Source organism: Phodopus roborovskii, unplaced genomic scaffold (genome assembly GCF_943737965.1).
Source record: "Phodopus roborovskii unplaced genomic scaffold, PHOROB, whole genome shotgun sequence".
Classification (NCBI taxonomy): domain Eukaryota; kingdom Metazoa; phylum Chordata; class Mammalia; order Rodentia; family Cricetidae; genus Phodopus; species Phodopus roborovskii.
Genome location: NW_026126578.1, coordinates 6,220,474 through 6,247,827, shown reverse-complemented (window position 1 = coordinate 6,247,827; position 27,354 = coordinate 6,220,474). Strand labels below are relative to the sequence as shown.

The following is a 27,354-nucleotide window of genomic DNA, read 5'->3' as shown; positions in this document are numbered from 1 at the left end:
TTTTAGGTTACAAATCTTTTTATTTTACAAGAAGGTCACTATAGTGGAATTATTTTAAATAGTAAATTAGAAATAGCTTTGTTTCACAAAAAGGTTTGCAACATGACTTTTCAAAAACATATCCACTGCATAAACATTTTCTACATGGCAGAAATATGAACTTAATACCTTTTATTTATTTTCTAAAACAGGACAGATGCATTTTTCAAAGTGCTTCTTTAGCCACGGACTGCCCCATTCCTCCCAAGAGCTGAGGCAGGGAGAATAGAGCAGGGGTTACCTTACACAGGTACTGAGTTCCTACACATGGAGTGATTGACTTCACTAGCAGCAGAATCAAACATGAGACTAGTTCTCATGGTTCTTCATCCAGCTATAAATAACACACAATCTTGGAGTCTCCGTTAAAAAAACAAAAACAAAAAACTGGACATTGGTGTGATAGGAGGATGAAGGCGCAAAGCAAGCAGTTCATAAATAACAGTGGCTTACAAGATTATTAACTGAAGAAGTAGACAACCTACTAAGTCCCTTGCCAAGTGTCTTGCTTTTGTACTCTTGAACTTGAGAGATGAGTTAAGAATTGCACTAAGACACCAGCTGAAGGTCTTTTAGGAAACAGAAGTTTGCAGAAAGCTGTGAGCAAATATGACAGACAGATAACTCTGAAAAACTCCATGGGTGCTGCAGGATTTCTCTTGTCAGTTTTGGAGGAGTGCTCACTGCTGGGGCAATGGCACCATTGGGATGGTGACCAACATGAGCTCCCTAGAACCACAAAACCACCCAAATCATTGGGTCACATTCCAGGTGCTCCGCTCTTGGCCCACTAAGACATCTTAGAAAGGAAGAATATTTCCTGGAGTTTGTTGTCTGTGTGAGTTGAGGTCCGGTGCCCTTTCCCCTGCAACTCAACACTGATTAAAACAGGTTTCCTTCTGCTCAGGCTGGTATTTAGGTTGTGTGAGTCCTGACAGACCTTGCACTGCTAAAAACCTCTTCCCTGACTGGACAATTGTCCATCCAGTTGAGGATAAGGGTCCTCAGCTGTGCTCTGGTCATCAGGGTCCAAAAAGTTCAATGCTGTCCAGCTTCTCCTCTTTGTAGAGTAGGATGTTCTCCATCAGTTTCCTCTTGGCCTCATTGATCTCAATTTTCCATGAAGTCTCTGTAGCTGATGTTTTAAACAGAAAGTAGAAAAAGTGCAGCTTCAATAAGTGTTACTAGTAAAATTCTTTGAGTCAGACTTGATTAGAGTTTCATGTCAAGATTGTGAAACTGACCCCAAATGCAAGAAGCATGCCATGGCTTCTGCCTTTGCAGGGAAATCTACACACACACACACACCATTTACACCCCAACACACATACACACCCTTGCCGTAGAGAGGCTCTCAGGGGAGAAGCTTAGAGTCAACAATACTGACAACTATGTCCAAATTCTCCTTCTTCCCTAAAGAAGTCAGAATCTAGTCTACCAGTGAGTGAGTCATGTGTATAAGACATGGTAACACTTCATCAAAAGGACTTGACTTTTATTCATTTTTTTTTCACTAAGAAGCCTGGCATATTTGTCCCAAGTTCAAGTGACAGAAGCTGTCTTTAGAAGTGATTGACAAGGAAGAAGAGGCAGGCAAGAGGGACCACACAGGGCCCTGATGGTCCCAAGGAGGTGTTTCTAAGTACAACAGGTATGAGCCACAGTGTGTTTTTATAAACTACTCTAGCAGGACATGGTGGCATATACCTACAATACCAATATAAATAAAATAAGGCAGGGTTTCACTAGATAGCCCAGGTGAAAGTCTGTCTCAATTTATTTAATATTCTTTATTTTGGTCTCTATATCTACCTGTGTGTGTGGGTGTGCACACACACACATACATACCTACATGGGCATATACAGGCATGGCAAGTTGTTTGTGGAGGTTAGAGGATAACTTTGCAGGCATCAATTTTCTCCTTCTACCATGTAATGAACTGGGATCAAACCCAGGTGGGCAGGCTTTAAAGCAAGTGCCTTTACCTGCTGGCCATCTCACCAGCCCTGTGATCCCAGCACTGGGAAGGTGAAGGCAGGAGGATCAGGAGTTCAAAGTCATCCTGGGCTATATAGGAAAGTCTATGTTACCCTGGCTACATGAGACATTGTCTCCAAATTAAAAAAAAAAAAAAAAAACACACTCTAGGACTGGTGATATGGGTTAGTGGTAGGATACTCATTTGCCTACCAACATGAGGCCCTATATCCAGTACCCAGTACCACAAAAATGCATACATAAATACATTTAAAAACTAAAACCTGGGGACTGGAGAGGTGGCTTAGCAGTTAAGAGCACTTGCTGCTTGCTCAGGACGCCAGTATCTGACCTTCTCAGGTACTGTACATAAACATATACTGCACAGAGATACACAGAGACAGAACACCCATATACAAAATATTTTAGTCACTCTCTCTGGATCCTGGAGAGAGAACTAGTGAGCCAGAGGCAAGAGTAGATCAAGGATGAGGGAAACCACACAGCTGCCCTAGCAGATGTGCACTAGCTGTGAGCAGACAGAGGTGTGAAAGATTTAAGAGGCAAGTGAGTCGACAGAAATAGTCACTAGTGAACTGGGCTTCCTCTTTGTGTAACCACTAAGCTGTGAATGCCTGAATAACTAGATAAAAGAGGGGAGGTATGGCCTAAGTTAAGGTCACAAGATAATGTTAGGGTCAATGATAATACATGGGCACCTCCCACTTCCAAGCTTACCATCCTGGGGTGGCTGTGGGCCTGTGCAGGCCTCTGAGGAGGAGTCGGCCTCTGGTCTTCCACTGGTAGATGGCTGTGCTATTCCATTTTCCCTGGAGAGTGGAGAGGAGGCGACCCTTGCACACGATGCCACCATCACAGAAGAGGAGACACTGAGGCTGGAATTGTCAACATCATCTGTTTCCTCTGGGGTATTAGAAGACAGGCCTGTGGCCTCAGAAACCTTGCTCCAAGGGAGGGATGACTGACCTCGGAGATGCTCCACCACCCCAGCCATGGAGACCTGTGCCTTAAGGGAAGAGACAGACAACGCAGGAACTTGAATTAAAGCCAGAGCCAGCACCTAGTCTCCTGGGAGTTATGATCAAATGTCTGCTGTGGTGAGAAGAATAGCATCCTGCCTTAAAGAGATGTGAATTTGACCCCAGTACTCAGAGCCACAGATGAGCGTGTGAGCCCAGGTGGTCCAATCACTACCTTCATTCTTCATATCATGTGTCTCTAAGATCTTGAGTTGAATGCAGAGCCTTGTGAATGCAGAGCCTTGGGTGTGAACGCTAGGCAAACGTACTACCTGGAGCTACATTCTGGGTCCTCTCGTTTGTCTTCTTACATGTTGATTTAAGAGCTCATAAAACTGCCTCCACACCTTGAACTCACTTTGTAGATGTTTTTAAACTTGTGGTTCTGCTTCAGTATCCCAAGTAGTTGTGATTACAGACATGCACTACAGTTCACTCTACATACCCTTCATTATGTGCCTATCATTCCTGGCCAGGCTCAACACAGTGAGTCCTGTCATACACCATCCTGGTGCTTGCCACACAAACAATTCCTGTGCAAAGACTGGGAACATCCGACAGCAGGACAAGAATGGCTTGTTCAGGGATGTGTCCTCTGTAGTTAGTTAAAGGCCTTTAGGCACTTACTACAGCCCGGCTTAGAACACTTGGGCCACTCCAAGCCATCCCTCCAAGAGGGTGGAGGAAAAGCCACAGGTTGGTGACAGACCAGGAAAGAAAGCAGTCTGAGTGAAGACAGGAAGAGACTGCCTTGCAGGAGAGGCCTTGTCCTGCATCCTCTGCAGCCTGGTCAAACACCCACTCTCAGGGTCCCCCATGACCCACACAGCAGCCCTGATTGCTGACATTGTCCCAGCAGGTTCTGCTGAGGACAACCAAGACTAAACGTGGCTTATTACATCACCAATCTCCTAGGTAAGACAGCAGGCAGTAAAGAGCTCACCTCCTCCAAGCTGGCATTACGCCTCCGCAGGCAGAGACATACAGCAGAGGCCCAGGCTTCAGCACAGGCCTCGGGCAGCATCCCTGCCCTCCTCTCCATGTACTTCTGACAGATCTCTTTAGCCACCACCTTCCCCATGCCTGTCTTCCTGGAGTAAAGCGAGGCAGTGCTGCCAGGAATCTCACTAAGAAGCAAATCCTTCTGTTGGAAGAATGAGGAAATCCAGGTGAAATGCTAGGTGTGGCAAGATGTTTTAAAAAGAATCACAGGTTCTTTAACACCAGGTGTTGGTGGTGCATGCTATTAATCCCAGCACTCAGGAGGCCGAAACAGGCTGATCTCTGTGAGTTGAGGCCAGCATGGTCTACAGAGCTAGTTCCAGGACCAGCACCAAAGCAATACAGAGAAGCCCTGTCTCCAAAAACCAAAAAAAAAAAAAAAAAAAAAAAAGACAGACAGACAGACAGACAGACAGACAGAAAGAAAGAAAGAAAGAAAGAAAGAAAGAAAGAAAGGAAGAAAGAAAGAAAGACAGAAAGAAATGCTCTGTGCACAGGGCATTCCCTATGACATCTACAGCTCATCTGAAGTGGCTTAACCTGTCCAGATTCTGTGGCTCCATCAGAAAATGGGAACATGAAATGCCTATTCCTGGGTGTAACACAATAAACATCCAATAATGGATCTAAAGCACAAAGTCTGACAGCTGACAGAAAAAAAAATTCAATAGCCCACTTCCAGTTTCTTCACTCTGCAGCCTACTGTCTGGAGTCCATGTCTTCTCTCCTCACTTGACAGGCAGCCCTCTCAGGGGAGACTCCCTCTTTCTTCCAGTTTCTGGTACTGTGGGCACTCAAAAGGACTTTCACAATTGAATATACTGTTTTTTTGTTTGTTTGGTTGGTTGGTTTTGGGAGGGGGGTAACTGTATACCTTTCCTTGTTTTTCTAATTTATCTATGAATGTGCATGGTGTTTTTGCTTCCATGCACGCCTGTGTGAAGGTGTTGGATCCCCTGGAACCGGAGTTACAGACAGTCGTGAACTGCCATATGGGTGCTGGGAATTGAGCCCCGATCCTCTGGAAAAGCAGCCAGTGCTCTTAATCTCTGAGCCATCTCTCCAGACCCTTGTTTTGTTAAAGACAGGGTTTCTTTGTGTAGCTCTCATAGTCCTGGATCTTGCTATGTAAACCAGGCTGTCCTCAAACTTATAGAGATCTGCCTGCCTCTGCCTCCCAAGTGCTGGAATAAAAGGCAAAAGTTTGTAGAAGTAAATATTCAATGTAAATTTAACTGGCCACTTTATACAACCTTTCATACAAACTCAGAGAAAACAATTCTGAAAGATAATCAGCCATGGGATGTGATGGTGTGTCAAAGACAACACAAGGGCTGGAGATGTGGCTCAATGGTCAAGCCCTTGCCTACTGTTTATGATCCCCAAGTTTGACCCCCAGTACCACAGATTTAAAAACTAAGCAGGTATGGTGTCACAAGCCTGTGGTTCCAACTATACAGGAGGTTAAGGCAGGAGGGCTGCTTGAGCCCAGGAGTTCAAAGCCAGCCTGGGCAATTGAACAAAATTTTATCCCAGAGGGAGAAAAACACAAAATAAAAAAAAAGTAAGCCTCACTGTGCCTCTGTTTCCCCAGCCAGCAAGTAGGTAGTTTAAGGATCTGAGAACACAATATGCCTGACACCATCAGAGATTTGGAAGTAAAGACCATTAAGGCCAGCTGTCCCTTGTGTAAGCATGGAACCTTTTAACTATTTATCTTTGGGGAAACATAATGACATTCAAGGAAGGGGAAATCAGTAACAGTTGAAGCACGTGAGTGCTTTACTCAGAGAGACAAGTTATCACCAAAGAGAAAGGATCCAGAAGCTGTTCATGGAGCCCTACCTCGTGACCCTCCAGAGATCTTATCTGGGGCCAGCGTGAGAGAAGAGCAGTGACTTCACAGTGTGGGAAGCACTGGTTTCAGTGTTTTATTTATTATGTACACAGTGTTCTGTCTCCATGTATGAAGGAATGCCTGCAGGCCAGAAGAGGGCACTAGATCTCATTACAGATAGTTATGAGCTACCATGTGGTTGATGGGAATTGAATTCAGGACCTCTGGAAGAGCAGCCAGAGCTCTTAACCACTGAGCCATGTCTCCAGCCCCCTGACAAAGCATTCTTACAGAAGAATCAACTATGAACCTACGCAAGTCTCAAGAGCCAAATCCAGGAAATTAGAAAACTAGAAAAACCAGTGAGTGAAATCAGACAAACCAAAATGTTACATAGTCTGCATGGGACAAATGACTCACCAACTCACCAAAGAAAAGGAAGGCTGTTATGACAGGGGAAGGAGCTCCTAGAAGGGCTGCAGCTGAGTGTGCTGGGCCCACATGCCTGTAATCCTAGAACTCGAGAGAAGGCTGAGGTGGGAAGATCACCAAGAATTCACAGACAGCCTAGGCCATAATGTAAGACCTTCCCCCGACTCCGAAAAGAGGAAAAAGAAGAAGAAAAAAGGAAGGAAGGAAGAAAAAAGAAAACAGCAAGTAATAGAATGTGGCTTAGCCGCTGCACAAAGCCGCTGCACACACACAGGCAGGGCGGACTGCTATACTTCCGGAGTGGCAGTGTGGAAAGGTGTGGTAAACAGAGAGAGCTCTGGACTGAGGTCTGAGAGCTCTGAACACAATGGGTGAGGCCCTCCCTACCCACATGGATGTGTGTTCAAGGATACCAGACCAGAAGTGATTGGATCTCTTACCAAATAAACTGGACTTCGATCCTTGTCCATCGCGGGGATGCCAGTGAGGACCTCAGCTAACACCTGGATAGGCCACAACACAGAATTAGTGTGATCCTGATATGCCCACAGTCGGCAAAATATTTAAGCAATGGCAGAGGCTTCAGTGTTTTTTGTTTTATTATTATTATTATTATTATTACATTTATTAACATGGTGTGTGTGTTGGTTTTCATGTATCATGGCACTTTGGATAGATGGTAGAGAACAACTTGTGGGAGGGCTGGAACTCAGGTTGTCAGGCTTGGCAGCAAGTACCTTTACCCATTCAGTCATCCTGACTCTTTTTTTTTTTTTTTTTTTTTTTTTTAATGAGACAAGGTCTTTTGTAGCCCAGGCTGACCATGAACTCACTCTGTAGCTGAAGATGACCTTAAGTTCCTGATCTTCCTGCCACACCAACATGATTTATTTCCTTAGACCGCTCTGGCCATTCTGACATGATTTCTTTTTCCTACTTAATCCACTCACAAAGGAGCACAGCCCTGAACAGGTGTAAGCCAACACCCAAGTGGAAACTGTGATCCATGTCTGTGTGAAGAACAAGCCTGCCTTTTGCAGGACTCTCAGCAGTGTAAAGACACAGGAGTTGGAGGATAAGGAGACAGAGGCCTGGATTCCCGGTCCTACCCTGCACAAGAAGTGAGTTCAGGGCTGGGCACTGAAACCTGGACCCCCAAGTCTGCATCTGCCACATGCTAGAGAGCCGCTGTGCCGCAGAGTGAACAGCTACCCTTACCTCAGGTTTCTCCTACACTCTGCAGCAGGTTGGGACAGACACTGTTGCTGAGGTAACCCTGCTCTTAGGATAATGAGGAGCACACTGGTGGTGGCCAGGAGGGGGCAGCACAGGGCACCACAACAGAACAGGGAGGGCAGCCAGTTGAAAAGCGACTGCCAACCAGGACCTTGCCAGAAAGGAGAAACAGGGAAACAAGTCAATAGATGTCTCCTCTGTCTCAGCCATGTCGCCAGCCATTCCATTTTGAAAGGAACAAGTCCCTGACAAGGGTCACTTAGTGGGCATAAAAACACTGAGACATCAAGGCCAGCCATATCTACAGAGCAAGTAGACAGCCAAAGCTACCCAAAGACACCCTGTCTCAAACAAACAAACAAACAACCCCCTCCCCACAAAAAATCCCACTGAGACAGAGGGTGCAAGATGAGGCAGTTGCATGAAGGACAGACCACTTGAGTTTGATCCCACAAGGTGGCAGAAGAGAGGCAACAACTCCAAATAGTTGTTCTGTGACCCATCATACACTGTGGTATAAGCACACCTGTATACTCCGACACGCTCAAATACAAACTACTACTACAATACCCATTTATATACAGCATCCCATTACTCATAACTCTCTTTTAAAATTTCATTCATTTATTTATTTGAGATAGTCTCTGTACATAGCCCTAGCTGCTTTGTAACTCACTTTGTAAACCAGACTGGCCTTTGACTCACAGAGATCACCTGCCTCTGCCCCATAAATGATGAGACTAAAGGTATATGCCACCACACCCAGTCCCATTATTCTCTAGAAGCACAACTAACCCCATTTTACAGAAGGCAAACTGAGGGGTGAGCAGGTGTTACATGGCTGAAGTAACTTTACTGGATGAGGACATTTTGCCTGGTGGTCTGCCCTTTGAGTTTGTTTTGACTTTTTTTTTCTTCCTTCCCTTTGTTTTATTCTGTTTTGTTTGTTTTGAGACATAGTCTTCCTAAACTGCCTAGGTTCTCTGGGAACTTCCTCTGTCTCCCCTACCAGAGAGTCACTGATTCTCCACATAGGACTGCTTGGCCTCACTAAAGCGCTCACAGGGAATTGTGGGCATTGTAGAAGATGGGAATCAGCAGAGCGGCCAGCCACGGCCAGAAGGAAACTGAATCTGATATATAGAGGTCCAGTTGAGGGCGGGAGAGTGGCTCAGTGAGGGCTTCGGAGGCAGATGTGGACAGATAGGAGACTGTGGTCACAGAGAGGAAGTACAAAGTTCAAGACTGGGAGGAAGACAGGGGCTAAGGCCTTCAAGCAGAGGCCTGAATTTGGCTGAAGGCAAACAGACTGGGTTTCTCAGACAGCATTGCCCAAGCAGATTCTGTGGAACACCAAAGCAGACAGACACACCAAGGAAACGAGGTTCCACTGCCAAGTAGGCTGGGGAACCCTGCAAAGCATTCCCTGGCAAGTTCACACCACCCAGGTCATAGGGTCACCATCCTGTTAAAAGCTTCTATTAACTATGATGAAAAAACCTGCTTGGTTTTGCTGAACAGTATCTCCCAAATGCATCTGTCCACTAAACCCTTTTAACATTCCCATCCTGCGGACATCGAAAGGAGTCAGTGTGTCCTGAAGATAAACTGAGCAGACCATCAGGTTCAGTAAGCCCTGAGTGACTGGGACCTGGTCATGCAGCAAGAAGTGCATACGAGAGGCGAACGGACACGGACAACAGAAGTAACTGTGACTGGAATGATACATGAGTGCTGAAAAGATGGGTTGAGGCGGGCAGTGGTGGCATACGCCTTTAATCTCAGCACTTGGAAGGCAGAGGCAGGTGGATATCAGACATGACAGAGAAATGGTTAGGTAGGCCGACAGTGTAGATGGGAATTAGGAAACTGAGAGATAATATCAAGGTCAAGTTGACCAAGAAGTTACTATGTAGCCCAAACTAGCCTGAAACTAGAAACAATCTTCCTGCTTCAACCTCCTAAATTCTGGGATTACAGACATGCACCACCTCACCCAGCGATGTAAACATTTACAACCATGAAAACCACACAGAATTCAGAAGCCACACAAAAATAGACCATGGAAGCTAGGCCTGGTGGTATACACCTATAGTTCCAGCTACTCAAAAGGCTGGGGCAGGAGGATTATAAATTGGTAGCTTGCCTGAACTACAGGGTGAGACCTTGTTGCAAAAAAAAAAAAAAAAAAAAAAAAAAAAAAAACTTATAAGAAACATGGCTCAATGGTAGAGCACATGTCTAGCATGACTGAGGACCTGGGTATTATTCCCAACACCAAAAAAGAGGAGAGAAAAAAGTTTATGCAAACTAGGGACATAGTTCAGTCAATGAAATGGTCACTTTGCAAACCTGAGAAACCACAGAAAAATAGCAGGTATTGGGGCATACACTTGTAATCCCAGCACTGGGGAAGACAAAGACAGGTGGGTCCCTGGCCACTCCCTGTCTAGCCTAACTGTCAAGCCACAGGCCAATGAAATACCCAGTCCAAAGGAGGCAGTAATACCTGAGGATGCCACCTGACCCACAGCCCCACACCCCCGCACCTCATCCCATCCCACACACATCTGCAACCCATAAACTAAAAACAAACAAAAGGGTTAAAAGGGTGCCATAATAGGCTTTGTCTCAGATGTGCCCCATAGGCCACAGTCTAGCTGCCTCTGCTGAACATCCACAGAGGAGACCCTTACAATTCCACAGCTGAAGATGTCCACTTGCTTGGTCAGCTGCCCAACCCTGATGAAGTTTTCAGGCAGATATGCAGCTGAGGCCTGGAACAGGTGAGTCTTCATTACAGTGTATTTGGTCTTTTTATCGGTAGGACACGGATGAGCCACCGGATGAGCCAGTTTGGGATTAAGATGCTGGTCCAGCAAAACGTTGGCACTGTGGGAAAGCAAGCAAAGAAAACCTTCGAATTCTGGGAAGAAGAGTTTGCCATGGAGACACTTTGGGCAAACAATTTAGCAGTGGGCAACGTCAGTCCTCCAAGTGGGTGAAGGGGTGTCACAGAAGACCCTCAACTAAAATGGCAATAAATGGGCAGAGCTTTGGAAACCAACTCACTCCACTAAATGGGAATGAAGTTGAAAACAGCCTCAGGAATGTGACCAAGAGAGACTCCCACCCCTCACAGATGTCAACTCTGGCCAGCAGAGCAGGCCAAGCCCACTGCTTGTGCTGGCCTAGACTCAACTCTTCCAAAGCTGCTCTTACTACAAGCTCTGGCCTCACCAGTACAAAGCCAAACACTGGCATCCTTTACAGCTCCATTTGCTCAGGTTGCAGGGAAAGGGTGCCTGTTTTAAATTTCAAAAAGAGAAGTGAAAATGTCCTTTGACCCAGTCCCAATTGGAGAGAGTTAACTCAGAGAAAGAGTTCCCCAGGGAGCAGGGACAAAAAGTTAAGCTTCATGTACAGTATTAGCCTTAGCAGTACTTTATTACACTTATGTGGCAGGAGGTAGCGTGAACTCTATCTTTTGAGGGGAGCTCAAAGGGACAACTTGTAAGAGTTGTCTCTCTCCTATCATATAGGGGTAAGAGATCAAATTCAGGCCATTGAGCTTGGCAGCAAGCATCTTACTCACTGAGTCATCTCACTGGCCCACCAAATAGTATTTGAAAAAGAAGATATCAGGCCAAGCACAGCGGTAGTTTACCTCTAAACCCAGAGTTCAGGAAACTGGGATAGGAGGACTGCTGCAAGTTCAAGGCCAGCCTAGGCCACATAGTGAGCTTCAGGCCAACCTGAGCTATACAGTGAGTTACAGCCTAGCTCTGTTCTACAGCAAGACTTTGTCTCAATAAACCACAAGAAAATGTTTGAAAATTCTTTTTATGTAGCTAGCAACTCTAATATCTACTATTAGGAGCACTGAAATAAACATGGGCAAGCCCTTTATTGCAAGACTAAGAAACCATGACAAACCTTGATGCTTTTGCAACATGGGGAGACAGCTCCCATAATCAAATGGGGGGGGGGGGCAAAGTCGGAACAGGGAGCCAGGGAACCTCCTAGGGATGAGGAGTTGTGTGGGAGGAAAGCAAGAAATTGAAAATGAGTCAGGAAGCAGCTCAGTGGCAGAGCAAGCCTGGCATATTCAATACTGAATGCAACCCCCCAACCCACTTACACACAAAGAAAACTAAGCCAGAGCCAGCAGACCCACTACACAGGGCAGTGGCTCGGTGGCAGCGCTTGTCCCGGTCTCAGCACAGGTGTACACCATGGAATGAAACTCAGAGGAGGAAAGAGCCTCTGAGTTAGCATGTGACACGTGAGAGAAACCTTGGGGAACCTAAAGGCCCACGGCCATGCGGCTGGCTCTGCTAAATGTTTTGACCTCTTCTGGAATCTCTCCCATGCCACTTGCTCTTGGACACCCAACACTAAGATGAGGACAAGAAGCCTCTCTGACAAGACCCATCACCAACGAACATAGGCAAGGTGGGTACTGAGAAAAGCTTAGCCATGGAGCTCAAATCCTAAGGCTGGGCAAAGCTCCCAGGTGGAGCGTAGACTGGCTTTCGAGTGGACAGTCAAACACTGAGGGTGCTGTGGCCTTCAAGGAAACTGGCTCAGCAGGATCTTGGACATAGAGACAGCTTTGCATGCTGAGTATGAACAGTGAGCACACCTCAGAAATACTGGATTTTGAGGACCCACGGAGAGAGCTAAGGTCCAAAAGGGAGGCAGAGAAGAAAGGAGAGAGAGAGATGAGGGATAGGAAGCAAGAATAGAGGCTGTCCGCATCCATGAAGCCAGGGCTGGGTGGCGGGCCCAGCTCATCTGGCCCTCTCACCTCTTGACATTGCTATGGATGATGTCCAGGCTATGCAGGTATTTGACAGCTAGAAGCAGTCCTGAGCAGATGCTGGCACGCTGGGGCCAAGGCAGCAGGTCTGAGTCACCCTAAGAGAAAGGAAAGGAACAGTAAGGGTCACTCCTACACCATTCTGAAGTCTTTATACCCTGTTCTTGGACACCTTTGAAGGTGGCTTTGGACATAGGGCTCAGTCAGTGTGAGGTACTAGTTTGCAATGATGGTACTTACATATATCAGATAGATTGACTTACAGATCCAAGTTCAGACACGTGTGAGCTAGGTGTCTTTGGGAAAGACGCATGAGGCCTGTAAACCTCAGCTTCCCTGGGTATGAAATGGACATGCAGGCTACATTGATGGCTGTATTGAGAATTATATAAGCTTTCAAGAAAGTTCACATTCTGCTAAGTCCTTATGACCCCTAGGCAGGAGCCACCTGCTCCACTGTCTGACTACAACCCATGATCCAGTTGTTACCTGGAGTCTGTCCTGCAGAGAACCATTTGCCATGTAGGGGTAGATGAGGCTGTGGAACTGTCTTCCAGCGCAGAAGCCCAGCAGAGGTAGGACATTGGGGTGGCAGCACCTGAACCCAACACCAGGGTATAGTCAGGCATCAAACAGCAAGAGCCAAAGGCAGACACTCCCTTCCCACCCAAGGCCATCAGCCACCTCCCAGGTGCCACAGGCTCTGTTCCCTAATGGCCTTACCCTACTTCCCTGCTATGCAGGCTGGCACCATCCCCACCCCACTTCTGGGAAGAAGCTTAAGGATGAAGAACCCCATAGAGGCCAGCACACCCACCCCAAGTTGGTTTAACTTGGGGACTCCCAGTGTCTGAGTCACCTTTCTCCCCATGACTCCAGTCACATCTCATGCTTCACATGAGAACCATCTACATGTTTACCTGGGCAAAGGACACTTCTCTTCTGCCTCCCAGAAACCTCTTGCCTCATGAATTGCCATGTACTGTTTGGTACACGCTTTCCATGCCCTTCTCAGGGTCACAGTCCAGTCCACCTCACAGGACAAATGCAAATGACCCTGTGCCAGATCTTACTGCCTCCCTGTCTCATTAACTAGTCATTTGCATGCCTATCCACACTGTACCATGAGACAGGGTTTACCTGGCTTCAAGTGAGCACTCTCTGTAACCTGGGAAAGCCTAGACTACTAAACCAACAATGAAGGAGTGATCACCAAATCAGGAAAGCTAAGAGTTGAAGAACGGGCATAACCACACATCTGGTTTCCAGAAAAATAGGTGTATACATGTTACACGTGTGTGTGTTCTTCCACATGTATGACTAGAGGAAACATTAACAAATTAGTTCGGTGTGGTGATGCAAGACTTTAATCCTAGTAATCAGGAGGAGAGGCAGGAGGAACTATGTGAGTTGATACCAGCCTAATCTACATATTGAATTCCAGGACAGCCAGAGTTACATAATAAGACCTTGTTTTTTTAAAAAAAAAAAGTGGGGTGGGGGAAAGGAAGGAAGAAAGAAAGGAGGAAGGAAGAAAGGAAGGAAAACAAACAAAATAGGTCTGGAGGACCCAGAAAGCTGAGGCAGAGGGTCTACAAGTTCTAAACCAGATGAAAGCCTGTCCCAATACAAAAGAGGGCTGAGGATAAGGCTCAGGGGTCTGAGAAACAAATGCCAACAAACTCAAACGTAACAACAAATAAAATAGAAATCTCTAAACGTATTAGCTCACAGAGATCTGCCTGCCTCTGCCACCCAGGTGCTAGAATTAAAGGTCTGAACTACCACTACATCTGGCACAAGTTTTCTTATAACTTTGTTGAGGGGTTTTGTAGGGCCCTGCATGGACCCCCCCCCCAAGGCACCTTGAGCAAGCCTGAGCTGTTGGCTGTTTTAGCTGGAACATCTTGCTCCAGAGTTGCCTGATTTGCTAACACACATCTGCTGGGGAGGAACTGAGCCCGAGAACTTGAAGGTTTGACCCTTGATTGTTTTCCACTGGGCTGTGAATCAGTATATAAGCCCACACCTTCCCCTCAATAAATGGCATTCAGCATTATGGCATTCCACGAATGACCCACTGTCTTGTCTTTTATTTAAATCTTTAGGCCTTTGCCTGATTAGTGAAAAAGACTGCAGCGCTGGTGCTACAGGGTTTTGGTTTTTTTGGTTTTTGTTTTTCCCCATGGCAGGGCAGTGCCAGGGATCAAATGCAAGGTGGCACACATGCAAGGCTAAGTAGGTACTTTGAGGAACATCCCCTTATAGCCTTCTGTATTTCTTGAAATGCTTATCTGTGGCTACATCTTAGCAGGAGAGAATGCAGTACCTCCCAACACTTAGTGGCAGCTCGTGATGACAGTGGTCAGTGTGCATCTGTCAAGTCACCAGTCAACGATGACAGAACCTGAACACATCTCAGTTCCCAACTGTCCTCTCTCTCCCTAAGCCCCTCCTAGCTCTGGGACAGGAAGCCTTGAGCCTGTCCTGCCTCAGCCTCTCAATTGCTAGAATGATAAGAGTGTGCCACCCAGCACACTTTTGAAGGCTTTATCACTTTAGACCTGTAATCTTTGGGTGGCAATGGGGTGGGAAGTTGCTAGGACTGGAACCTAGGACCTTATGCATGCTTGGCTATTTCTCCGGCCCTGCAGCCAGCTTAGAGTTGGGAGTGAGTCAGTAAACATGAATTATCCACATACTGTAAACTATAACAACTGCCCTACTGTGTGTTCTGCCCAGAAGGAGTTACAGACACTGTGGGTACTAGTGAATGCAGCCATGTACCAATAAAACTATATTATAGGCATTGAAAGGCCAATGTCATCTTGTGTTCATGGACTATGTGATATTCTTCTTTTGATTTGCTTCAACCATCTTCTAAATACCTGGCCAACTGTAGTGGCATTAATCCCGGCATTTAGAAGGCAGAAGCAGAGGGATCTGTAAGTTTGAGGCCAGCCTGGTCTACATAAAGAGCTCCAAGCCAACCAGGATACATAGCAAAACCTAATCTTGAAATAAATAAATAAAATAAAAAATAAAAGGTATTCTTTGTTCTCAGGCTATATATCACAAACAGAGGCAGACTTAGTCCCATGGGTCCCATGTGTCTAGACAGCTATGTTTTGTTGTCGTTTTTTAAGATTTATTTATTATATATACAGTGTTCTGCCTACATTACAGAAGAGAGCACTAGATCTCATTCTAAATGGTTGTGAGCCACCATGCGGTTTCTAGGAATTGAACTCAGGACCTCTGGAAGAGCAGCCAGTGCTCTTAACCTCTGAACCATGTCTCCAAACCTGAGAACTACGATTTTGCGATCAGTTTGCCATCAGACTCCCAGTCCATCTGCATGTTTCAAAATGGGACAGGAAGGGTCTCTTTCTTCATTCATGGAAAGAGCTGGAACAAACCAAGTTTTCTTGAGAATTCTAATCCAAGCATACACTTGGTGTGTTAAGGACTCTACAGAGTCCATGAAGACTCACACTCCAGCCCTGCTATTTACTAGTTGTATGGTCTTGGGCCAAACACTGAACCTCTCTGGGCTTCAACTTATGCACCTATACAACTGTGGCCCTGGTTCTCATGGAGATGAGATGAGTTTGTCTATACTATGACCTGAGCATGTGTCCCAGAGTTTGTGTGTTGGAAACTTAATCCCCACATTTACAGACAAGTGTTTTTGGAGGCAGGGTGCTTAAGAGCAATTAGGATTGGGCGAGGCCCTGTGTTATGGCTATAGAAGAAGAGAGGAGCAATCCTCAGTCCCACTGTGTGATACCAACTACTGTGGCATCACCCTTCGTGAGACCTCACTGAATCCCCTCCAACTTCCCAGCCCTGAGAGCCATGAATAAGCAAACGTGTGCTTTAGATACAACCCTTTCTGTGACACTAAATGACAGCAACAGAAAATGGTCCAAAACAGTAATGGCAGTGCTAACCACCTGCCTGGCACACAGGAGGCACTGTACTGCCTGCCAACTCCCTCAGGTCAGAGGCTCTGCATGGGGAAACTTACCTGAGGCAAAGCTGCATCTCTGCCTGCAGGAATCTGTCCATGGACCCTGGACTTGAGCCAGCCATCTGTGGGAAAAGATTTAACCCCTGAAGATCCATCGTCTTTAGCCCCTGGCCCCACTATCCCTACAGACACCCTCAGCTCACCTCCCTGAGCTTCTTGAAGGCAAAGGCCACACCATGCCTCTGCCCCAGGTAGATATCAGCAAAGGTCCCTTCACTGATTTGGTGGCTTTGGTCAAAGTCCTCCGTTGCTTGGATGACATCTGCCTCAGTCCAGAAAAGCCTGTCGCCGGGCAAACTCAAAAGCTTTTCCTGCTTGGGGACAGACGTGGAAGTGCTGCCGTACTGGCGATTGAGAGAGAAGAGTGGGTTATGCATTCACTTAATGGTTGCATTTTTTTTTCTTTTTCTTTTCTTTTTTTTTCTTCTTCTTCTTCTTTTTTTTTTTTTTTTTTTTTTTTTTTTTTTTTTTTATAGAGACAGGGTTTCTCTGTATTGCTTTGGAGTCTGTTCTGGAACTATCTCTGTAGACCAGGTTGGCCTCAAACTCACAGAGATCTTCCTGCCTCTGCATCCTGAGTGCTGGGACCAAAGGCATATGCCACCAACATCCAGCTGAGTTGCATTCTTTTATGTTGCATTTGTTTAACCCTGTAATGCTTTGTTACTCTGCTTGCTTAAAACACCTGATTGGTCTAAGAAAGACCTTATCGGCCAATAACTGGGCAGGAGAGAGATATAGGCGGGGCTGTCAGGCAGAGAGGATAAACAGGAGGAGAAATTGTGGCTCATAAAGAAAAGAGGAAGGAGCGAGGAAAGGAGAAGGAGAGGAAGACACCAGGGGCAATCACCCAGCCCCACAGCCAGCCATGGAGTAACAGGGAAAGGAAAAAGTATATATAATAAAGAACGGTAAAAACCCCAGAAAAACCCTAGAAGAGAAACAGGATAATTTAAGTTAGGTTCAAAAAGCTGGCTAGAAACAATCCAAGCTAAGGCCAGACATTCATAAGTACGAATGAGTCTCTGTGTATTTATCTGAGAGCTGGGTGGTAGGCCCCCAAAGAGTAAAAAAACCAAACCAACAAATAACAAAAAGCAACTACAGTGATGACCCTGGGAGCTGACCTTCCCTGTTTCCCAGGGGGACCTTGGTGGACCAAGGGGCTTTCATCTCGTTACAAGTGGAAACAAAGACTCCATTGCCCCCCCCTTTCCACCTGCACCTTCAGCCTCCAGAGTTGTAGCAAGCAATGTGAATGCTGAAATAACCACAAGTTCTCTAAGCAGGGCTAGAGAACCTAAGTCTGTCGCACATGGAGGACCAGAAACAGAAGTCTGGCTTCTGTAACTACCCTTTTCAAATACGGGTGCACGGTTTTCAAGTTACATGTATCCTTATCAATAGTTCTCGGGAACTGGAAGCTATAAAAGATGAATGGAATGGGTCTCCTGCCAGGTAGACATACTAGGATTTATTTATTAAAAAATGAGAATGAGACAGGGAGATCACAAGTTCAAGGCCTGTCTGTGAACCTTAGTAAGAGTCCACCTCAAAACAAAACAAAAACAGGCTGTGGTTATAGTTCAATGGGTGAATGCAGAGGGTCCTGGGCTCAAATCCCCAATGTTCCAAACATGAATCCTGGCCTGTTCTGGGACTCAGTGCTAGGGTGCTTTCATTAGGCCTTGAATTACACCCCAAGGAAACAAACCCACCAAGCCCCCCATGCTCAGTGCAGCAGAGACCCCCATTTCACAAATGACCATACTTAGTCTCAGAAGCTTGCAGAGAATGGTTCATCCTTGTGCTTCCTACCCCCACACTAGCCTCAGGGAATGGAGAAACTGTTTCTGAGAGGACCACAGCCTGGGATAGAAGCCAAAGGTGGGTTTACCTTAGGTTGGGAAGAGTCAGGTTGGTCAGTTTTCAAGGAACAAGGGGCATCCTCCCTGCATGGAAGCTGGTTTGAGACCTGCTGCTGGGCACCAGCCATGGTGGTCCCTGGAGAGGATGACAGATAGAGAGAGTCGCACTCTGCCTGGGACTCATCCCAAAGCAACCTGACACCAACTCCTTTGGTGTCAGTTCATTTAAGCCTGGTGACATCTAACGACAGGAGGAGGCCAGGATTCAGGAGGTGCAGCAAGCAACCCAGGTCATGGGGGATGCTCCTGTGCTGTCTGTCCCACTGACTGGCAAAGGGCAGCCGAAGACACAAAGAAACCTCCACTGTGGTTCCACAGCAGAAGCCATTCTCCAAGCATTCCCTGGGGAGGCCCTGGAGGAAGTAAGGCCAGGAACAGAAGGAGCTACCCAGGCTGGGAGACAAGGAACATTCCACCTGAGAAAATCTGAAGGAATAGGGAGCTGAGGGTGCTGAGGGGGAGGAGGGGAAGGCCTAGCACTCAGTAAATACATAGGCACAGTTTGTTAGCAAACACCAGTAACCAAGGTGACTCATGTAAATATCATGCTACTTTACAGAAGGGAATGAGTAGTCATAGATTCTGGTACCCCAGATATCCCAGAGGGGTCCTGAACCAGCCCCTCAGCAGTCACTGGGTGATCAGGAGTCTGATCATCACTGAAGCTGGCAGATGGCAGCGTGGACACTCTATTTTTGTGCACTTGGATTTTCCTTTTTTGTTGCTGTTGTTTATGTTTTTGTTTTTCAAGACAGGGCTTCCCTGTGTAGGCCTGGCTGTCCTGGAACTTGCTCTGTGGACCAGGATGACTCTGCCCCATCCCCAATGCTGGGATTAAAGGTGTGTGTCATCCTGCCCAGCATGGATTTCCCATTTTTTCAATGTTTTACAAGAATTGCCTAAGGCTTCCCCAGATGGAAGGGCAAGGCACTGTAACACAGCAGATGAAGTAGCCACCAACCAACCACGTATGCCATCTGGACAACAGTACAGGGCCTTCAGTACATTGCTTTTACTGTTTGTATAGACAGTGCAGAGTCCTGTGTTGTTGTTGTTTGGTTTTTCTTTGATTTTCAAGACAGGGTTTCTCTGTGTAACAGCTCTGGCTGTCCTAGAACTCACTCTGTAGACCAAGCTGGCCTCAAAGTCACAGAGATCCAACTGCCTCTGCCTCCGGAGTGCTGGGATCAAAGGTGTGTGCCACCACCACCTGAGTTGACACTGCAAATTCTTGATAAGAAATTACACACGCTACTCTATACTAAATACCATACCACAACACACCACACACAAACCACGTTACACTCCACACATCCTACACACAATCCACAGTATACCACACACAATATACACCACACATATATGTACACACACACTCACAACACATACAAACCATACCCCACCCACATACAACACACAGTCACCACAGCTGACTCACAGAGGGGCCTAAGTGTGTGACTTTAAGTCTGCTGAATGCTGCACGGGTTCATGGAAGGACAGGGACACACTGCAGGACCCAGGTATCGCTACATAAAAGCCTTCAAAACACAATCCTGAGTGCCTGAACTTTTCTCTAAAATAAAAACTTCCTCAAACACTGGCTTCCCTGGGCAGCACTCGGGCCTGGAATCTGGGGTTTTCCCAGGGCTGGCAGGCATCAGTGATACATGGAAAGAATGACTCCTCCTGTTTCCAACTACAAAAACAAAGAGTAACTTCCTTCTCTGTGGGAGGGGCTGACGGGACAGGCTCAGTGACCCAGCACACCTGCTCTCTGCCCCCCTCCAGCCACTCAGGAAAGTGAGCCATACAGAGGCTGGTGGTGGAGGCACAGAGGGCACCAGGGGCCCCTCCATTCTCTCCCCCCCCCCCCCGTCCTCCTCTCGCGGCCTTTCATCCTTTGGCCAAGGAGCAGCAACATGGCATGGGTCTGCTGGTGGTGGAGGCACAGAGGGCACCAGGGGCCCCTCCATTCTCTCCCCCCCCCCCCCGTCCTCCTCTCGCGGCCTTTCATCCTTTGGCCAAGGAGCAGCAACATGGCATGGGTCTGAGGACATGCTGGAGGTCAAAGGCCAGCACACTTTCTCCCCTTCCTTCAACATCTCCAGTCACAGGATACAATCCACACTCCTTGGCCTAAAGTTAACTGTGTCCTATCCCTTCCTGTCCTGTGTGGTCCATGTCCCCATATGTCACCCCCCATGTCTGCTCGCTCGCTCTCTCTTTTGGAGACAGGGTCTCAATATGCAGCCCTGGCCTGGAACTGGATATAAAAATGTTAGAGGGCACCAGGTTCTTGTTCTCACAATCTGTACCCTCACCCACCCAACTGTGTAACCTAGACCACACTGGATCTTCCTCTGGGTCCTTAAGCTATAGAATCCATTCCGTTTCTTGTGTTTGTTTGTTTGTTTTTGTTTTTGTTTTGTTTATTTGGGTTTTTTAAGGCAGGGTCTCTGTGCAGCCCTGGCTGTCCTGGAATTTACTCTATAGGCCAGACTGGCTTTGAACTGCCTGCCTCTGCCTCCCAAGTGTTGGGATTAAAGGCATATACAACCTGTACCCAGCTAGAATCTGTGGGAACGTGATAGCCAGCCCTAACCTGATGGCACTGTATTTTTTTGCCTGCCCAGAAATAAACTGCTCTATCCCAGTCATTAGAATGCTCAGACCTGAGTAAGAATTTACACTGGTCCCTGTGATGGCTAAAGAAACTTAATATGGAACCAGGCATCCCTTAAGGGCCATTGACCTTTTGTTCTGGGATTCCTGGGAGATCCCAGTGGCCTGAAGGTGTGATAAGAATAGGATAAGGAGGGGACTGGAGACATGCCTCAGTATTTAAGAGCACTGGCTGCCCTTCTAGAGGACCTGGGTTCAATTCCCAGTGCCCACATGACAGCTCCTACCCATCTGTGTAACTCAGTTCCAGGGAATTTGACACTCTCACACCAATGCACATAAAATAAAATTAAATAAATTATTTTTAAAAGAATAGGATATACTTTTAATAGGTATTAACAGCTACCTTTGTTTCTGTAAAACTCACTATCACTATAGGGAAGAGAATAGACTTTTTATTACTATCTACTGGAAAGGAAAAAACAGCAGAAGGAAGTAAAACACTTTTCCTGCCCGGCTGTAGATTCAGTGGATAGTTGTAATACACACCTTTCTGATGTCTGCCTTAAAACTACCTTACCCCATCTTCCTAATGTTCAGCTGTATGGGCTCTAAGGCTGTTCTTCTTCTGCTAGCAGTAAGAATAAATTAATTTCACCACAATTCATTTTGACAGGCAGTGGTGACATGTGCCTTTAATCCCAGCACATGGGAGGCAGAGGCAGGTGAATCTTTGTGACATTGAGGCCAGCCTGGTCTACAGAGCCAGTTCCAGGATAGCTAGGGCTGTTCCACAAAGAAACCCTGTCTCAAAAAACAAAAACAAACAAAAAAAAAAGAAGAAATTCATTTCATCTAGATTTGAATTGGGTCTAAGCCTCTGGTTTCTCCCATTGGATTTGAATGCCTAAAGAAATCCACTCTAATGGGAGAGGTCACATGTACTTTGCAAAAGAGTTTCAACAGAGTCAGTCTTTAAGCTTTACTATGATAAACTGATATGGGGTGTCCTTCCATATGCTTTGTATATGTGTTGCTTTTATTGGTTGATGAATAAATATGTTTTGACCAATGGTCAGGCAAAATATAGTTAGGCAGGAAATCCAGAGAGAAAGAAAGCAGACTCAGGGAGATGCCATGTAGCCACAGAAGGAGTAACATACCAGAGCACTATTGGCAAGCTACAGCCTCATGGCAATACATAGATTAATAGAAGTGGGTTAATTTATAACAGAGAGCTAGCCAGTAATATGCCTGAATCATTGGCCAAATAATTATATTTAATTAGCCTCAGAGTGTTACTTCATAAGTGACTGTGGGGACCTGTTGGGCAGTATAAAAACTGGTTCAGTGGGACCAGGTGAGACAGAGAAAATTTTCTGACTACAGGAAACCTTTTCCTAAAGTTGTACTGTGTTTAAATATGTCTAGAATAAACTGTCCAGGGTCAGACTCTAGAAGTTTGAACAAACACTGGCTACTGAGTCTTGTTGAACTGGACTTGCTTCATGCCTAGCATAGATTTTCCTTGGCCAGCTCTGAGTTTACAGGGATGCCCCACAAGAAACCAGGTTGGCCTGGAATTTGCGTTCATCCTCCAGCCTCAACATCCTCAGGGCTGGAACGATAGGCAGAAACAGTCACACCCAACTAAGGTGCCTAATTCCCTGCAATGGGATGTAATGGCTCTGTTCTTACCTATTTTTCAGATAGAAGAACTGAGGAATGAGGAGGTTGAGTGGGAATTCAAGCACAGGGGCAAGCCTCTAAGAGTGGCTTCTCCATGAAGGATTGGCTGGCTTCGGGCCCCTCAGTGAGCTGCATTCCATAAATCTGGGATCTTAAGCTTGCAGGCCACAGGAGAGGAGAGGCAAGCCCTGGAGAAGTCATTGCTGTCTGTCCTCCATCCCTCACCTCTAGCCTGGGCACAAGAGGCTGGATACACATATAATGTGCTCTGCAAGGCTCTGGGACATCAGTGTACACAGTATGAGAGACACAAGTGCTCAAATCTCAGGACCTAAGTCACCTTGCACAAATCCTTATTTTTTTTTTCTGCCAATGAAAATGATAAGGGTCAGGGGCATGGATGTAGCTCAGTGGTAAAGATCACGCATGTCTAAAGCCCAGGGTTCCAGCCTCAGCTCTCCCCTCCCCTCAAAAAAAGTATGTATTATTAATACATTTAGAGACTGCAGGGTGGGGTTGGTACTGAGGATTGAAGCCAGGCCCTGTGCCATAGGGCTCCCTACCCTCCCAAGGAAACCCAGATTACAGGCATGTGCTACACACCCAGCTATCTAGCCCAGAATAGGGTAGGGTTGAACTCACAATCCTCCTGCCTCAGACTCTCAAATAGCTGGGATTACAGGTGTACACCAGCACACCTGGGTGTTTCCCCTTTTCTAACTCACTTTTGGTTTCGTTTTGTTTTGTTTTTTTTTTTTTTTTTTTTGTTTTTCGAGACAGAGTTTCTCTGTGTAACTTTGGAGCCTGTCCTGGAACTCTAGCTCTTGTAGACCAGGCTGGTCTTGAACCCACAGAGATCCACCTGCCTCTGCCTCCCAAGTACTGGGATTAAAGGCATGCATCACCACCACCCGGTTCCAACTCACTTTTAAAGATATTTTGATACACACATGCCCAAAAAAAGAAAAAATAACTTAAGAATACCTATGGGGAGCCTGGAGAGATGGCTTAGAAGTTAAAAGCACTGACTGCTCTTCCAGAGGTCCTGAGTTCAATTCCCAACAACCACATGGTGGCTCACAACCATCTATAATGAGATCTGGTGCACTTGTCTACAGCAGAACACTGTATACATGATAGATAGATAGATAGATAGATAGATAGATAGATAGATAGATAGATAGATCATTAATAATAATAACACTAACAACAAGAAGAATACCTATGGGGCGGAAAAGATGGATCAACAATTAAGACACAACCATCCCTAACATCAGTTTCAGGGGATCTAACACCCTCTTCTGTCCTCCGTGGGCACTATACACAAGTAGTGTGTGTGTGTGTGTGTGTGTGTGTGTGTGTGTGTGTGTGTGTGTGAATGCGCGCGCGCCCATACATGTAGGTAAAACATGAATGCACATAAATAAAAATAAACAAATCTAAAACCGATTAGAGGAGGAGAAAGAGAAGGTAGAGCACCTGTGCCCAGAAAGGAGCCCGGCTTCACAGGCTGGCCCTTTTCCTGGTCATCCTTGAGCTTTCTTCCAGAAGTAGCCACAGGCCCTGGCTTCGCAGCCTCTGGGAAGGCTGGAAGAGGAGATGAGCTCTCGGGAACTGGCTTCCCTGGAATAAGGAAGAGAAGATGTTGTTACTTTCCATGACCAGGAGAACAATGGAGAGGTGGGTCTATAACTCAGGGACATAGGATCTAATCCTGCCTCCAGCACAAATTCTCACTGGGCCTCATGGTTTTGTCCTCTGGGTCATGGTCTGCCCATCTGTCTACTGGGGTAATAGGCTGTGACAGTGCCACATGGTTTGGCTCTGACATTCTGAAGCACATACACACACACCCCTAACATCTGACTGGGCTAATTATGTAACTTCAGAAAAGTCACTTTCCATCTGTGAACCTTCTATAAGACAAAGACCATTGGGGCTGGCGAGATGGTTCAGCAGTTAAGAGCACTGACTGCTCTCACAGGGGACCTGGGTTCTGTTCCCAATACCCACATGGCAGCTCACAACTCCAGTCCCAGGAGATCCAGCATCCTCTTCTGACCCCCATGAGTAGCACATATATGCAGGTAAACACTATATACATAAAATAAACAGGGACTGGAGGGTTAGCCCAGTGGCTAAGAGTACTGGCAATCTTCCAGAAGACTCAAGTTTGATTCCCAGCACCCTCATGGAGGTTCAAAAATGTCTGTAACTGTGGTTCCAGGGGATCCAACACACTCTTCTGGCCTCTTCAGGCACCATGCACGTGGGTAGTACACATACATATATTCAGGCAAAACAGTCATACACATAAAATACAAAGGAACACATATTTAAAAATTAATTAATTAAAAACAAGTGGAGACCATGAAGGTAATGCCTGCTTGCCTCTTTCCCAGGGCTGCCATGAGCAGAGAGTGAGAGCCCAGGTAAGAAAGGGCTTTGCAAAGGGCTGTACAGTTTACCCAATGTGTAAACAAGTCGAAGGCATCCATCTGGGAGCCAGATATGGCTCAGTGGGAGAGCCCTTGCCTAGCATGCACAAGACCCCGAGTTCCAGGAGTCACAGGTAGCAAAGTCCTGAGTGTCCTGCAGTTTCATTTCCCTACTTCCTATGTGGGAACCCTACATGGCAGCTATGTCTAGAGAGAGTCCCCGGGCCAGCCCCACCCAGCACACACACAACTGAACAGCTCATTTCTAAACAGCTTCAGGGATTTGCTGAGGCTCACACAGCCTGGCTGCAGAAGCCTCCTGCCCTCCTATAAGAACTGACTTCTACTTAGCGTGACTTGGGGAAACTCCAAAGACATCAAAAGGTCACACACATGCCAGCTCACATTCAGATCCTCAAAGCGGTTCTGTCGAACAGCTTTCTCCTCTCTTCCACTAGTGCCCAGGCTTACCCTTCCTGCCCGCACTGCTTCCAGCTCAGAGGCAGCAAGAGACTAAAATGTCGGTCCATGCTGGCCCCAGCACATTCCACTGCTTAAAGGGAAGCACGATGGCTCCTCAATGCCTGGATAACATCTAAAGTCTTCAGCCCAGATTCTTCCATATCACTGCTTCAGATAAAACCCAAATTGTAAGGGCTGTGCCACTCAGAGGTGACAGAGCACTTGGGAATGTGTGTGACGGCAAAGAAACAAGGCCACAGCCCTGTGCGCAAGGTCCTCGGCTCTCTGTTGCTGTGAGGTAACATATGTGTGAGAGTGAAGGCCCACAGGGGATCTGACACCCTCTTCTATCTTTCTCTGGCACTATGTGCTGGTGGTGCATATATACTGCCACAGGCAAAAGCACTAAAATGAGCCAGGCACGGCTGCATTCACCTTTTTAATGCCAGAGCTGGAGAAGGAGAGGGTGTCTATGAGTTCTAGGCAGGCCAGGGCTACACAATGCTACCTTGCCCCTAAACAAACAATAACAAACCTTGGAAACTGGAAAGATGACTCAGTGTAAGAGAGTATGAGGACCAGAATTAGGCTACCAGCACCCACATCAGATGGCTCACAAGTGTGTGTAGCAAGAGTTACAGAGATTTGACATCTGTGGCCTCTGCGAGCACTGAGGGCACCTGCGTGTGCACACAATGGCACCTGTGTACGTGTATGCGTAGGTACACACACACACACACACACACACACACACACACACACACACACACGAAGGCCCCCGACAGCTGCCTAGTTATTCAATCTCTCAACAGCATCAGGCCAAACTGGAGTGAAAGGACACTTACATCATTTGTTCCAAGTGATAAATGGAGTCTCTCAAAACAAAACATGGCTGTAGAAGTCGTTTTGCAAACTCAAGCTTGGGTATCACAACAGGTAACATCTAAATTCATCTGGCAGTATGCTTTCATAAATCCTAGAAGACATACTTAACTTTCCCAGCAATCTGGCAGTTAATACCTTCATGCATGCTTTTACTTTTAAAAATATCTGTTAGTGGAGCTGAGGATGGAAGAAGCCAAGGCCTGAAGCATGCTGGGCAAGCCCTCTGGCGCTGAGCTATATACCCCAACAGTGTCTCACAAACTTCAGTCATCTCTATAAGCTAAACACATTGGCTCCTATTTGTACTCCTAGCCCTTGGGAGGCTGCATTAGCAGCAATTTAGTCACACTTTGTTTCAAAATAAAAGATGGGGAGCAGTCTAGGGAGATAACTCCTTGGGTGAGTGCTTATCTAGGAAGTGTGAGACCCTGGACCAGATCACTAATACCAAAACCCACCACTGTCTGTGACCCCACTCCAGTCCAAGTTTCATCAGAGAAGATGAGGTCCCTGCACAAATAGGAGCAGAAGTACAATGAGGTCACTGGGAAGTTCTAGGAATTTGGGACAACAAAGCCTGAATGGGAATCACAGTGACTTTCCCCTGAGTTTCCTATATTATACATGACGCATTCCTCTATTAATATTTTTTAATTATATTTACTTATTTGGTAATGTGTGCATATGTGTGGAGGTCAGAGAACAACTTTTGGGAATTGATTCTCTCCTTACACTATATGGGTTCCAGAGGCCAAACTTAAGTCGTTAATTGGCAACAAGTACCCTTAGCCACATTACCCATAGTTCACTGGTCCACATTCCTCTTTTAAATAAGCTTTTCTTAGGCCTGGCATGATGGCACAAGCCTTTAATACCAGCACTCAGGAAGCAGAGGCAGCAGGATCTCTGTG

General features: G+C 46.4%; 1 protein-coding gene across 2 annotated transcripts in view; it reads right to left on the bottom strand.

Moving 5' to 3' along the window:
- Irak2 (interleukin 1 receptor associated kinase 2) overlaps positions 1 to 27,354 on the bottom strand; it is a 49,963-nt gene continuing 22,609 nt past the window's right edge. The window contains exons 3-13 of one of the 2 annotated variants that reach the window (XM_051203623.1): positions 24,138 to 24,281; positions 18,317 to 18,423; positions 16,563 to 16,763; positions 16,417 to 16,481; positions 12,876 to 12,984; positions 12,375 to 12,484; positions 10,261 to 10,456; positions 6,769 to 6,831; positions 4,001 to 4,201; positions 2,756 to 3,044; positions 1 to 1,174 (exon numbers count right to left, since the gene is read on the bottom strand). In XM_051203623.1, coding sequence (XP_051059580.1) covers positions 1,062 to 1,174; positions 2,756 to 3,044; positions 4,001 to 4,201; positions 6,769 to 6,831; positions 10,261 to 10,456; positions 12,375 to 12,484; positions 12,876 to 12,984; positions 16,417 to 16,481; positions 16,563 to 16,763; positions 18,317 to 18,423; positions 24,138 to 24,281 — 1,598 coding nt within the window. In that variant the 3' untranslated portion in view covers positions 1 to 1,061. The remainder of the gene's footprint in view (positions 1,175 to 2,755; positions 3,045 to 4,000; positions 4,202 to 6,768; positions 6,832 to 10,260; positions 10,457 to 12,374; positions 12,485 to 12,875; positions 12,985 to 16,416; positions 16,482 to 16,562; positions 16,764 to 18,316; positions 18,424 to 24,137; positions 24,282 to 27,354) is intronic. The other variant, XM_051203624.1, reaches the window with a different exon arrangement.